Below are 15,061 nucleotides of genomic sequence, written 5' to 3' on the forward strand. Positions count from 1 at the left end.
ACAATTTATCCTAGACAAAGATACGAGGACATGGGTATCTTTAAGTCTGTTATGTAGCTGTAAATTCGGTGACTTGTTCGTCCTTTGTTGCAACTGCTCATCGTCTTTTTCTTCTTTTGTTACCCACGTTTCATTCTGTTCCTCTTAGGGAGGAGGCCGGGCTGTTTGGTATCAGAAATGCTCTTTGCCGTCGTTTGGGATTGATGGTATTCTGTTTTGCATCTTTACTGTGTTGAGAGGTAATGGTAAAAGGGGGAAGAGAAGAGGTTGCTCTCAATTAGGAATTCATAGAAAGCAATTTGGTTAACAGCTGTGTTATTTACCTTTCAGCCAGAATAAATCTCCGAAAACCCTGACAAGAGCTGTCGTCTTCTTGAGTTCTTTGTTGTATTGTGTTTATTTACTTTTTTTATAATTTCCATTTTCCACTTCCCTGCGCAAGTTGCCATCGCTAGTGCAGAAATCTTACGGAAAATTCTATTCCGAAATTTCTCGTATGCTTTTCAACCAAGTTACCAGTGTGACTATTACAATGCCTATATGCCAGAGAAAGGTAGTTCGCGAACGAACGGGTGCAAAGGAATGGTTTACCAAGATGAACGAAAGGACCGAGGAACGAATTCCAAGGAACGATCGGTTCATCGTTCACTTCGGTCGCGGAGGTCTACTTACAGTTCCCGGGAACGAGGAACGATCGGTTCGTAGTTCACTAGTTCACTTCGGTCGCGGCGGTCACTTCGGCAGTTCTCGTTCCTGCCTCGGTCCCGTGCTTATCACAGTCTACGTCTCCCTCGGCCGCACTCGTTCTTTGCATGACCACCTGTCTCAGTTTCACTGCCGACTGCTCCTAGTTAGTTCAGTATCCAGTTGTTCGTTTCGTTCACTGCGCTCGCCCATTTTACATGTGATCCAAACTGTTCTTGCACTTGGGTCTGGCTATTCAGCGTCCACGACCGGTAATCAAAAAGTATTTTATAGTAACGTAAATTACATTAAAATTACGTTGTATGTAATAGGTACATCTTTTCAGGTAACAAAACGGCATATCAGCCTTCATCAGGGCCTTACGTTAACTGCTAAATGAAACACACTTGGTTCCTTAAATAGCTGTACAAGAAAACCGTGTCGTTACTTGATTGGCTGTAAAAGGAGGAGGAGGAGGGGTGAAAGGTATGCTTTATTGGTGTTTCCTTTATTATCTTGAACGCCTCAGGTCCATCTTCGGAACTAATGGCTATGGGAAGCAGATGATAGACAGCACCATGTCGACAAGGGAGAAGACTAATAGGGAAGAGGAGAAGGAGGCACAGAGCATTGCTGTGTTACCATATGTACAAGGGGTCACCGAACGTATTGGCAAAATTCTACGAAAAGCCGACATCAAACCAATTTTCCGAAGCAGAAACAAAATATCAGATATGCTCGGTTCTACCAAGGATGCAGTTGACAAACTACACACAGCTGGAGTGTATGAAATTGGTTGTGCGTGTGGATTAGTCTACATAGGTGAGACGGGACGTCCGATTAGCACAAGGCTCTCGGAACATGAAAGATATATCCGCCTGAAACAACACACTAAGTCAGCAGTGGCGGAACACCGAGACGAGTGCGGGAAACCAATATTTTTTCAAGAAGCCCGCGTCCTGGCGAAACAGCCTCTCACTTTCGAAAGAAAGATTAGAGAGGCGATAGAAATAGCCAAAAGACCCGCCAACATGAATAGAGAGGACGGGTACAAGCTTCCGAGGTCTTGGCTGCCTGCAATAGCAAGGCTACGGAGCGGCGGCAGAGCCGTGGCGGCCCATGCAGACACGCGGAGAGCCGCAGTAGTGGTCGCGAGCACACAAAGCAATGGCACGCCGCAGCCGGCTTCTGGACAGCAAGCAAACAGTGTGACGTCACAGCCATCACCTGTTCGCTATTCGTCCGTCTCCTCCAATGGGGTGGATTAATATAAAGACCAATAGAAAACAGCTATTTCAGCCAATAAAGCATACCTTTCACCCCTCCTCCTCCTCCTTTTACAGCCAATCAAGTAACGACACGGTTTTCTTGTGCAGCTATTTAAGGAACCAAGTGTGTTTCATTTAGCAGTTAACGTAAGGCCCTGATGAAGGCTAGCTGCAACGCTGGCCGAAACGTTGGCGCATTTTAAATTATGGCGATGCGGTCTGATACCCTGAAGAATTTTATTGAAGAGCAGAAGACATACTTATAACAAGGCAAGTTTTTTTTGTTATTCATAAATTTTTTGGTTTCATCGACTTGATTTAGTAACTAACATTCAATAATTTGCTTAATTTTTAGTGTAAGAAAATTCATATAAAACGATTTTCGTGTATCTTTCATATGCAAAACATTACATTTAGGAAGGCTCTAATTATTTTTAAGTTTGGTTGTTTCCAATTTGCATAACCTGCTAGTTTGGTTTCTTTGAAATAAAAAAAAAGTGGGTTGTGGGTCATTTTGGCTCAGTAGGAAAAGCGGTGCCTCTCTATTTGAAAAGACATAGATTGCCATAAAATCATATTTACTTATTATCTCAAAAACATTTGTTCAGAAGGAGCTTTCAAACCAAAAACTTTATTACTGCGAACTTAATTTTTATTATTATTGCTGCATTAACTTTAATAATGCAACGTAAAAACCTAATTTTTACGACAGCTACAGTCGCAGGTTCGAATCCTGCCTCGGGCATGGATGTGTGTGATGTCCTTAGGTTAGCTGGGTTTAATTAGTTCTAAGTTCTAGGCGACTGATGACCTCAGAAGTTAAGTCGCATCGTGCTCAGAGCCATTTGAACCATTTTTAACGTAATTTTTACTAAACATGTGACGCAAGTATGATGAGAAAACCACATTTTATTTTGTACTTCCATAAAGTCTACTTCGCCTACGAACTCGGAGACAACGTGAAGTATATATAGGGTGTAAACGATTGTTTACAACGTAGCATAGCTATGTAGTGGACGTCGAAACGAAGAATTTTATAGAAGACCCTTGTGCTCTAATAAGTTGGGAAACAGCCACCAACAGGTTTACAAGACTACATGTGCTATAGCCCATGCGCGTCGCGTGAGATTTTTATGTTCTCTTCTCCAGCTCTCTACACATCGTCATCGACTGTTTCGCCATTGTTGCTTCCATTAGCTTGTTATTTGTTCATTGCCTAATTATTACATGTTTGTCTGTTTGTTGTATCTGCTCGTAACGGGCAACACATCGTCCGTAATTGGCGAGCAGTCTGTACTCGGGGCCGGTTTTCCGTGCGCCACCCTATATTATCTCCCTGCGATCAGCCGCACAACGCTACAGTTGGTTAAACGAGAGGTTCTGCAGAATCACAGAAATTACTTCTAAAAGTGTGTGAGAACTCTGTAATGAATAAAAACTCTATACTCCAGGGGGAGGGAAGTGCCCCCTCTTGGTGCCCTCCATCGTTCAGTCACCTACACTACTAGTTTTCAGTTTTTCATAAGAACCATATACCAAGCACAAATGAACGGTGAACGAGTAAAAATGTACTGTTCCCAAAAAAGAACGATCAGCAGTGCACTAGTTCCCAAGGATGAACGAGTTTGCCCATCTCTACTATATGCCATCCCAGGCTGTTCCTTCAGGACAGAACCGGTTCATTCCAGTAAAGTTCGCTGAATCCAGTCTCACGCTACTTTTCTAGTGTCTCTACCGAATAGACTGGAGTCAGTACGACACCATTTATCCAGTAGGGTGCGTGGGTGCACGTTACGTATGTGGTCGTTGGAGGCCCCTGGATGAATAGAGCAGTTGCTCCTTCCTCTCTTCAGTTCCAGCCTTTGTTCAGAGCAGATGCTCTTAAGTTTTAGCTTCGTGCCGCCGGTATCTGAGTCTCTGTTCTTCAGGACCGGCCACCAGACACGTCTCCTCCTATCTACCCCGTTTTTAAGCCTAACTCCTAGACTTGTAGCAAGCCTTCACCTCCGCGACCGAGGCGAACCTTCTTACACACCGAACTGTGAGAGTATAGTCTCTCTTTCCTTTCTAACCGGCCTCCCTTCTGACCCTCACAACCATCCCGCTCAAGGCAGCCTGAACACCACAGTGAACTCTTTCGATCCGGTACGTTTTCAGCCAAATATCATGCTAGGTGATAGCAGGACAGGAAGAGTCCCAGTTGGGAATAAATCGGACAAAGTTCTGGCATTTGCTTTGCGGCCAAGGGAAACCTCTCGAAAACCTACATCTACATCATTACACCACGAAACAACTTACAGTGTGTGGCGGACCATACTTCTGGTGCCACTGTCTGTTCCCCCTTCCCTTTTACATTCACGAATGCTGTCCATAGAGAGTATTAAAGACTTGGCAGACAATAATTACAGTACTCTCAGGATTTTTGTTGGTGGTGCTATTACGTTTAATGATGTGGTATCTGAGAAAAGAGCCTGACCAAATATTCAATGATTTCAAAGTAGTGCAAAGATGAGCAGTTTGCTTTAAAGGTTTAAAAAATTGCAATATCGCACTTCGAAAACACAGGATCGTAGTACTACAACATCAGTGAATGAAACTGGAGGCAGTCCACCAAGGTTTTACAATTTGTGGAAGTAAGCAAGGAATAATCAGAGAGGTTCAGTCTTAGTTAAAATAGGTGGCAGACTTCGGTTTATTTTGGAAGGTCGCTGGGAAAATGCAATTAGTACACGAAGGAAATTGTTTCCAAAGCTATCGTGAGGCCCAACCTAAATATCGATCATATGTGTGGAACCCATATGAAAAGAGACTAACAGGGTATAGTCGACGTATCGTAAGAAGGGGGCTGCAGATGGCCACAAGTTTCTCTGAAATACGGGAAAGTGTCACGGATACGCTGAAAAATCTTTCCTCGCAGACGTTTATAGATAGACGCCAACTATTCCGCAAAAAATGTTCCAAGAACCAGCACCGAGGATTCTAAGAGCACACTGAAGAACCTGAGTGTGGACGACGAAGTGATCACGAAGAGAAGACTAATTACGGAATTTACAAGGGAATTAAAGCCGTTAATAGCTAACGAATCTTCCGGGTTGAATGAAAATGATCCAACAAAGTTTTTCTCTGACATTTCGTTCAGAACTGCACTGAACAATTTCAGATGCGCTCCTGGCTCCACTTAGTCGGCAAGGCTCAGCGGAACACGGCTCTGGAAGAAACTTCAGAAAAAAAATTTCATGGATCACGAGCACACAACCCAAAACATTCACCAGTAATTAAGAGAACCGGGCGTAAAGGCATTCACTGTATGATTAAAGTCTTTATTTCTGCGCTCTCCATACGCGAATACAATGGGAAGAAGCCTTAATCGTCGGGCAATGGGAAGTGCCCTCTGCCATGCTCTTCACAGTGATTTTCAGAGCTTGGGTGTTTATGTAGATGCAGATACAAATGTGACGCCTGCAGATAGGCTAGAAGATCTGATTTCGTTGAACTACATGACTGACGACTAGTCACTGGAATCAGTCAAAACTGCCAAGTATGCCAGAACATCTCTTCGGAAAGATTCAAGGAGAAACGACTGGGTAGAAACATGGGTTGGACAAAAATATGGAAACACCGCGAGAAAAGCATGCTTGAACATAAATGCAGATGCTGGCTAACTTTTTTTTTCTTTATTGTGATTTTTATCACCTTACACAAGGCGGGCTGTCAGCAGCTGAGTACGCCGCTCTTCAGCCTTGAGGTTTACAATAAGTAATACACTCCTGGAAATGGAAAACAGAACACATTGACACCGGTGTGTCAGACCCACTATACTTGCTCCGGACACTGCGAGAGGGCTGTACAAGCAATGATCACACGCACGGCACAGCGGACACACCAGGAACCGCGGTGTTGGCCGTCGAATGGCGCTAGCTGCGCAGCATTTGTGCACCGCCGCCGTCAGTGTCAGCCAGTTTGCCGTGGCATACGGAGCTCCATCGCAGTCTTTAACACTGGTAGCATGCCGCGACAGCGTGGACGTGAACCGTATGTGCAGTTGACGGACTTTGAGCGAGGGCGTATAGTGGGCATGCGGGAGGCCGGGTGGACGTACCGCCGAATTGCTCAACACGTGGGGCGTGAGGTCTCCACAGTACATCGATGTTGTCGCCAGTGGTCGGCGGAAGGTGCACGTGCCCGTCGACCTGGGACCGGACCGCAGCGACGCACGGATGCGCGCCAAGACCGTAGGATCCTACGCAGTGCCGTAGGGGACCGCACCGCCACTTCCCAGCAAATTAGGGACACTGTTGCTCCTGGGGTATCGGCGAGGACCATTCGCAACCGTCTCCATGAAGCTGGGCTACGGTCCCGCACACCGTTAGGCCATCTTCCGCTCACGGCGGAATGGAGGGACGTGTCGTCTTCAGCGATGAGAGTCGCTTCTGCCTTGGTGCCAATGATGGTCGTATGCGTGTTTGGCGCCGTGCAGGTGAGCGCCACAATCAGGACTGCATACGACCGAGGCACACAGGGCCAACACCCGGCATCATGGTGTGGGGAGCGATCTCCTACACTGGCCGTACACCACTGGTGATCGTCGAGGGGACACTGAATAGTGCACGGTACATCCAAACCGTCATCGAACCCATCGTTCTACCATTCCTAGACCGGCAAGGGAACTTGCTGTTCCAACAGGACAATGCACGTCCGCATGTATCCCGTGCCACCCAACGTGCTCTAGAAGGTGTAAGTCAACTACCCTGGCCAGCAAGATCTCCGGATCTGTCCCCCATTGAGCATGTTTGGGACTGGATGAAGCGTCGTCTCACGCGGTCTGCACGTCCAGCATGAACGCTGGTCCAACTGAGGCACCAGGTGGAAATGGCATGGCAAGCCGTTCCACAGGACTACATCCAGCATCTCTACGATCGTCTCCATGGGAGAATAGCAGCCTGCATTGCTGCGAAAGGTGGATATACACTGTACTAGTGCCGACATTGTGCATGCTCTGTTGCCTGTGTCTATGTGCCTGTGGTTCTGTCAGTGTGATCATGTGATGTATCTGACCCCAGGAATGTGTCAATAAAGTTCCCCTTCCTGGGACAATGAATTCACGGTGTTCTTATTTCAATTTCCAGGAGTGTACATAGAGGGGGCACAGAGAATACAATCAAAACAGCGGGCAAAACAATGTAGACACTAAAAAACAAAAAAACATGGAGCCGTTCACGCTGGACGAGAAAACATCACTGACACTAGTTGACACGGCGCACAAAACATGGATGATGGCGACGGTACACGTGAACAGTGGCGGCGTGACGGCGAACAAACACTAAACATAAACGAAGGCACACACACGAGACACTGATGGCGATGACCTCCGGCGCGCGCGAATGTTCACTGTGCGTGTGCGAGTCCGGGGACCTGCCAAGAGAGGAGGAGGAGGAAGGGGAGTGGGAGAGCGAGAGGGGAGAGCAAAGATGCCACGGGCAGGGGAGATAGGGGGAGGGAGGAAGGGGGAGGAGAAGCCCGTGGGAAGAGGGGTGGAGGGAGGGGACGGGGGAAAAGGAAAGAGAAGGGAAGGGAAGAGAAGGGAGGGAGGGTGCCTAAAGGAAAGGACACCGGAAGTGGGGGGTGGGGCAGGGTCAAAGTTGATAGGAGGGGTAGATGGAGGGGAGGAGGACATCATCAGGGAGGGGGAGCTGGTGGAAGCCACCTTGGGAGAGGGTAAGGAGGGTTGAGAGACGGAGAGGAGCTTGAGGAGACTGAGTCGGGAGCGCTGGCCTAACCAGCTGGTTGCGCTGTTATATTTGATCAGGGACGGCACCTGTGCAAAGACCTCAATATGATGCAGGTGTCAGTCGCGGTCAGAACAGTGCTCTGCGTAGTTGTGAGTGCATTATGTCGGAGCTAAGTGAAGTCCAGCGTGGGCGAATTGTGGCGGGTGCTCCAGCAAACAGGATAGTCAAAGTGTTTAGTGTTCCAAGAGGAACCGGATCGAAGATTTGTGCTGCATACGAGGGTGGTCCCATAAGTACCCGGCCTGACCGAGAGATGGCAGTCGTGGTTGAAAATTATCTCAGGATTAGAAAGTATATGACCTATGGAGCATATGTTTCAATACGTCAAAGATCCGCCTCAGTTGCGAAAAGTTACTGGTCTTTACCCAGGTTTCAGCCAGAGTAATCTTTAGAAGCATAAAATAAACTAATACATGCCAGTATAAGGCACGGTCAAACGCAGCGTCCGCGGCTAACCGACCGCTTTCCACGAAGTGGGGCCGGGGCTGTTCCTCAGCTGAGTAACGTAGCTTGTCATGGTACCACGGTACTTAAGCTTTTTATGTTTGACCGTGCCTTATTCTGGCATGTATTAGTTTATTTTATGCTTCTGAAGAAGGCTAGATTACTCTAGCTGAAACCTGAGTAAAGACCAGTAACTTTTCGCAACCGAGTCGGATCTTTGACGTATTAATTTATCACAGTTGCTGACAGGGCTGCTACATGTTAAAAATTCTTACATATGCTTCAAGTTTGAAGACGCCACATTGTTTGGTATATGTTTGGCAGCCATCAATAGTTAACGTTGTAAGTGAACTTGTGAAAATGGAGAAAATTGGTCATCGTTATGTCATAGAATTTTTTTTTTTTTTTTTTCAAAAGCCTCAGCGCAACCAATATTAAAGCTGAGCTAGATTCTACTTTGGGAGAGTCTGCTCCTTCGTTGACAACAGAAAATATTGGGTAGCTGAGTTTAAACGACGCCGTACCAGCTGCCAAGACGAGCACGCAATGGTCGACCAAATGAGGTGACTCCAGAAATGAAGGAAATCCACATAGCGGTACTGTATGATTATCATGTAAGGGGTTTCAACACATATGACAAACTCCTGAAAAGCTACCCTGAACTGAAAGTTAAAGACAAGGAAAAGAGAAGGCAATACAGCTTCAAAAGAAATCGTCCGCTGCAGTTCTATATCATCAAGCAGCTTGTGGCGGCGAAGTACTATGAAGCGCGACAATGCGGTTATTCCATCCAGTATTGGTACTACAACATTGGACATTTGTTGTAGCCAGGAATCTCGCGTGTAAAAACTTTACAGCATCAGTGGAATTTAGTATTAATTTGGAAAAATGTTTAGGATATCTGTGCTCCAAGCACGAAAAGATGAGGACAACGCGAAGGAGATGATTCAAAGAGCTCAAACATTTGTCGCTGAAGTCAGCCTTCATATCACGACAGAAAACACCAAAAAGGGTTCAGTGTGAAACTGTGATGCGAGTTAGTTCAACTACGAGCTTGGTTCCGAAAGAACGTTATCCATGAAATGGGAGGGAAACACCGTCTCTACGTTGCAATCAGTTAACAGCGCAACGCACAGCTACACGATCGATTTAGCTACTATCAATGGACAGACGATTGGCAGACAATCTCAATATACGCTTCCCATGGCGAAATGGAAAGTTTTGATCCCGACTGTCAAGGGAAATGGAAAAACGGTACTCTCCAAATATCTTCGTAGATGCAAGTGTGAGCGAGAAGATGACGAAAGAACATCCGAACACGCTTTTTCTGCCAGTTTTGACTCCGCATTTTCTGACAAAGTCACTAGTACTACGTGACTCTTAGTCTGGACATAAGGATGAAAAAGTACTATTGGAAGCTTCTGGCGGAATAGATTAGTTTTAAAAATCATTTCACCTAAAACTACAAAATATGCACGACCTCTGGACGTGTATTTCTTTAGAGAATATATCTCAAGGGAATAATATTTCGAAACTACGTTCCGCAATGTGCAGCCAAATTTGCATGACAGATTCTGTATCATGAAAATGCATTCTGTCATGTACAATCAATTATCTGCGGAAATATATAGACCAATGCTTTGTTACATGTGGCAGAACTCTGGCTACGACATTGATGAATCTTTGGACAACTTCAAAAGTGTCACTGATATGCCGTAAGCACTGATATTATAGAATGTGTAGGTGTCTCATATGATCAACTTACTTTTCTTCATTTTGCGTTTTGTAGTCATTCATATTGCTTTGAGTATTTTATTGTAAGTCCTCACCTGCATTTATAGTGAATATGAACTATAGACCTTGCCGTTGGTGGGGAGGCTTGCGTGCCTCAGCGATACAGATAGCCGTACCGTAGGTGCAACCTCAGCGGAGGGGTATCTGTTGAGAGGCCAGACAAACGTGTCGTTCCTGAAGAGGGGCAGCAGCCTTTTCAGTAGTTGCAGGGGCAACAGTCTGCATAATTGACTGATCTGGCCTTGTAACACTAACCAAAACGGCCTTGCTGTGCTGGTACTGCGAACGGATGCAAGCAAGGGGAAACTACAGCCGTAATTTTTCCCGAGGGCATGCAGCTTTACTGTGTGGTTAAATGATATTGGCATCCTCTTGGGTAAAATATTCCGGAGGTAAAATAGTCCCCCATTCGGATCTCCGGGCGGGGTCTACTCAGGAGGACGTTGTTATCAGGAGAAAGAAAACTGGCGTTCTACGGATCGGAGCGTGGAATGTCAGACCCCTCAATCGGGCAGGTAGGTTAGAAAATTTAAAAAGGGAAATGGATAGGTTAAAGTTAGATATAGTGGGTATTAGCGAAGTTCGGTGGTAGGAGGAACAAGACTTTTGGTCAGTTGAATACAGGGTTATAAATACAAAATCAAATAGGGGTAATGCAGGAGTAGTTTAATAATGAATAAAAAAATAGGAGTGCGTGTAAGCTACTACAAACAGCATAGTGAACGCATTAGTGTGGCCAAGATGACAAGAAGACCACGCCTACTACAGTAGTACAAGTTTATATGCCAACTAGCACTGCAGATGACGAAGAAATTGATGAAATGTATGATGAGATAAAAGAAATTATTCAGATAGTGAACGGAGACGAAAATTTAATAGTCATGGGTGACTGGAATTCGACAGTAGGAAAAGAAAGAGAAGGAAACGTAGTAGGTGAATATGGATTGGGGGTAAGAAATGAAAGAGGAAGCCGCCTGGTAGAATTTTGCACAGAGCATAAGTTAGTCACAGCTAACACTTGGTTCAAGAATCATGAAAGAAAGTTGTATACATGGAAGAAACCTGGAGATACTGACAGGTTTCAGATAGATTATATAATGGTAAGACAGAGATTTAGGAACCAGGTTTTAAATTGCAACACATTTCCAGGGGCAGATGTGGACTCTGACCACAATCTATTGGGTATGAACTGTAGATTAAAACTGAAGAAACTACAAATAGGAGGCTGTTTAAGGAGATGGGACCCGGATAAACTGACTAAACCAGAGGTTGTACAGAGTTTCAGGGAGAGCATACGGGAACAAGTGACAAGAATGGGGGAAAGAAATACAGCAGAAGAAGAATGGGTAGCTTTGAGGGATGAAGTAGTGAAGGCAGCAGAGGATAAAGTAGGTAAAAAGACGAGGGCTAGTAGAAATTCTTGGGTGACAGAAGAAATACTGAATTTAATTGATGAAAAGAGAAAATATAAAAAAGGAATACAAACGTCTCAAAAATGTGATCGACAGGAAGTGCAAAATGGCTAAGCAGGCATGGCTAGAGGACAAATGTAGGGATGTAGAGGCTTATCTCACTAGGGGTAAGATAGATACTGCCTACAGGAAAATTAAAGAGACCTTCGGAGAAAAGAGAACCACTTGTATGAATACCAAGAGCTCAGATATAAATCCAGTTCTAAGCAAAGAAGGGAAAGCAGAAAGGTGCAAGGAGTATATAGAGGGTCTATACAAGGGCGATGCACTTGAGGACAATATTATAGAAATGGAAGAGGATGTAGATGAAGATGAAATGGGTGATACGATACTGCGTGAAGAGTTGGACAGAGCACTGAAAGACCTAAGTCGAAACAAGGCCCCCGGAGTAGACAACATTCCATTAGAACTACTGACAGCATTTAGAGAGCCAGTCTGGCGAAACTCTACCATCTGGTGAGCAATATGTATGAGACAGGCGAAATACCCTCAGACTTCAAGAAGAATATAATAATTCCAATCCCAAAGAAAGCAGGTGTTTACAGATGTGAAAATTACCGAACTACCAGTTTAATAAGTCACGGCTGCAAAATACTAACGCGAATTCTTTACAGACGAGTGGAAAAACTGGTAGAAGCTGACCTCGGGGAAGATCAGTTTGGATTCCGTAGAAATATTGGAACACGTGTTGCAATACTGACTCTGCGACTAATCTTTGAAGCTGGATTAAGAAAAGGCAAATCTACGTTTCTAGCATTTGTAGACTTAGAGAAAGCTTTTGACGATGTTGACTGGAATAATCTCTTTAAAATTCTGAAGGTGGCAGCGGTAAAATATAGGGAGCAAAAGGCTATTTACAATTTGTACAGAAACCAAATGGCAGATATAAGAGTCAAGAGGCACGAAAGGGAAGCAGTGGTTGGGAAGGGAGTGAGACGGGGTTGTAGCCTCTCCCCGATGTTATTCGATCTGTATATTGAGCTAGCAGTAAAGGAAACAAAAGAAAAATTCGGAGTACGTATTAAAATCCATGGAGAAGAAATAAAAACTTTGAGGTTCGCCGATGACATTGTAATTCTGTCAGAGACAGCAAAGGACTTGGAAGAGCAGTTGAACAGAATGAATAGTGTCTTGAAAGGAGGATATAAGATGAACATCAACAAAAGCAAAACGATGATAATGGAATGTAGCCGAATTAAGTCGGGTGATGCTGAGGGAATTAGATTAGGAAATGAGGCACTTGAAGTAGTAAAGAAGTTTTTGCTGTTTGGGGAGCAAAATAACTGATGATGGTTGATGTAGAGAGGATATAAAATATAGACTGGCAATGGCAAGGAAAGCGTTTCTGAAGAAGAGAAATTTGTTAACATCGTGTATAGATTTAAGTGTCAGGAAGTCATTTCTGAAAGTATTTGTATGGGGTGTAGCCATGTATGGAAGTGAAACATGGACAATAAATAGTTTAGACAAGAAGAGCATAGAAGCTTTCGAAATGTGGTGCTACAGAAGAATGCTGAAGATTATACGGGTAGATCACATAACTAATGAGGAGGTATTGAATAGGATTGGGGAGAAGAAAATTTTGTGGCACAACTTGACTAGAAGAAGGGATCGATTGGTAGGACATGTTCTGAGGCATCAAGGGATCACCAATTTAGCATTGGAGGGCAGCATGGAGGGTAAAAATCGTAGAGGGAAACCAAGAGATGAATACACCAAGCAGATTCAGAAGGATGTAGGTTGCAGTAGGTACTGGGAGATGAAGAAGCTTGCACAGGACAGAGTAGCAGGGAGAGGTGCATCAAACCAGTCTCAGGACTGAAGACCACAACAACAACAACAACATGTCTGCATTGCGTGTGGCTTCTACAATGACATTTGCAGTGATTTCTAGAGCCTGTTTGTAGAGTCTTGCAAAAAATCGACACTCACCAGGTCATTGAGAAGTACGTAACGGTCCTACGAGTGTAAACAAAATTTCATACAGATATGTTCGTTCGAACGCAAATACTTTCCTTGTGACTGAAATGTGGCGCCACGCACATGGTCCCTTGAGAGGAAACGACATTACCATTCCGCGTGCTTCAAAGGTTCACTATCCTACATGCGGACACTGCTGTCGGAAGTGGTGAGACACGTTTCTGATTTCTCGTGCTAAATTCGGGATTTTTCGCGGCCTTGGAGTGGCCTCGGCTCTTGGTCTGATTGATTGCAGCTTACAGTGGAATGTCATTCACTACCACGACATCCTTAATGTCTGCAAATTTCTTAATGTCAGAGAAATCCCTATCAGTTGAACCATGGTTTCCAGAATAGTGGAGACACTTTAGAATAGCAGTATGGCAACATGTTGTGGAAAGTGTTGTGCTCGAAAACTTAAAACACGGACAGGAATCGGATGTACCTCACCTTTCTTATATTTTTTTTGTGTACCTTTTCACATGTAGCACCGGGACCGAGTACCGGATTTCGCTTAACATTTTCTCCTCGCTGAGTTCAGCATTTTCTGCAATAATTATAAACCTTATTATTATTATTATTATTATTATATTTGTTGTCCTTGCTGGAAAGATAAAATATTAGTGCACTTTTATCTAACGCTCTACCATTATGATCCCTAATTTGGTGCGACTTGAGTGCCCCAGGATTTGAAGCTACTGAATTACGTGAAAAATAGATACGTCATAATGCTGGGGTTAGTTTGCACACGAATCCTTTTCACTTCCATGTCTGATTCTCCACTTCTCCTTCGTTTCTTAGCACCAGTACCCATAGATTCCAGCAGCACGCCAATACTCGGTTGAATGATGGGCTGATCCTCCTGCGTAGCACCACCTTGTTGATATGTGTCTATCGTGTACACATCTTCCGGTAGTGACGAGTTTTGCTTGCGGTATTGAAGCATCTCGTCCATCCCCGTCGGATCTGAATAACACTTGCAGTGGCAGTATTAATTACCTGTCCTGTAACTGCCCGGGAATGGTTATTTAACTGTTAGTTTGAACTGCGTGTCTATAATGCAAACAGAGACACTTAGTAAAACACCAAGCGCCAGACTCGTTCGCCAAACGTTATCGATGGAGGGGGGACGCGAATGGTTACAGACCTGTTTCACTCGCAGAAAAGTCTATTAGAAACGCCGAATAATTCTAATTGGGACGCATTCGGAGAAAGGAGTTGTGCACTTCGCGAAAATCTTCTTGGAATATTCCAAGAACTGCCTTTCAGTGTGGAAACTACAAATTTCACTTACTTCTGCCTTCTAAGTATGAATCTCGTAGAGTCGTAGACACACTGAAACGTAATTAGGCTAACGGATCAAGCAGAGACATATAAACAATCATTCACACCACGGTTTATCCAAAACTGGAACGGGAAGATGCGTTAATAATAGTACAATGGAAAGGTATGTTCTTCTACACACTATACCAGTGGCAAAGTACGGTTGTAGATGTAAAGGCAAAATCGTCAATCAAGGTATAGCTTACCAGTAAGCAGGTGAAAAGAAAAACAGCACAAATTATTATCCCCATTTGCTCTATAAGCTGTATCGCAGCTGACTGTCTAGTGGAGTTTAAACTGAAAACATTCGAGCTGCCTCCTGGCTGCG

The 15,061-nt window shown here is 44.5% G+C and overlaps 1 protein-coding gene across 1 annotated transcript in view; it reads right to left on the minus strand.

Moving 5' to 3' along the window:
• The window catches only part of LOC126153905 (uncharacterized), a 198,989-nt gene extending 184,624 nt beyond the window's left edge, over positions 1–14,365 (minus strand). Inside the window, exon 1 of the mRNA XM_049916101.1 lies at positions 14,174–14,365. Within this exon, the coding sequence (XP_049772058.1) occupies positions 14,174–14,365 (192 nt within the window). The remainder of the gene's footprint in view (positions 1–14,173) is intronic.
• Positions 14,366–15,061: the final 696 nt, after the last annotated feature.

The sequence above is a fragment of the Schistocerca cancellata genome, chromosome 2, assembly GCF_023864275.1.
Source record: "Schistocerca cancellata isolate TAMUIC-IGC-003103 chromosome 2, iqSchCanc2.1, whole genome shotgun sequence".
Lineage (NCBI taxonomy): Eukaryota > Metazoa > Arthropoda > Insecta > Orthoptera > Acrididae > Schistocerca > Schistocerca cancellata.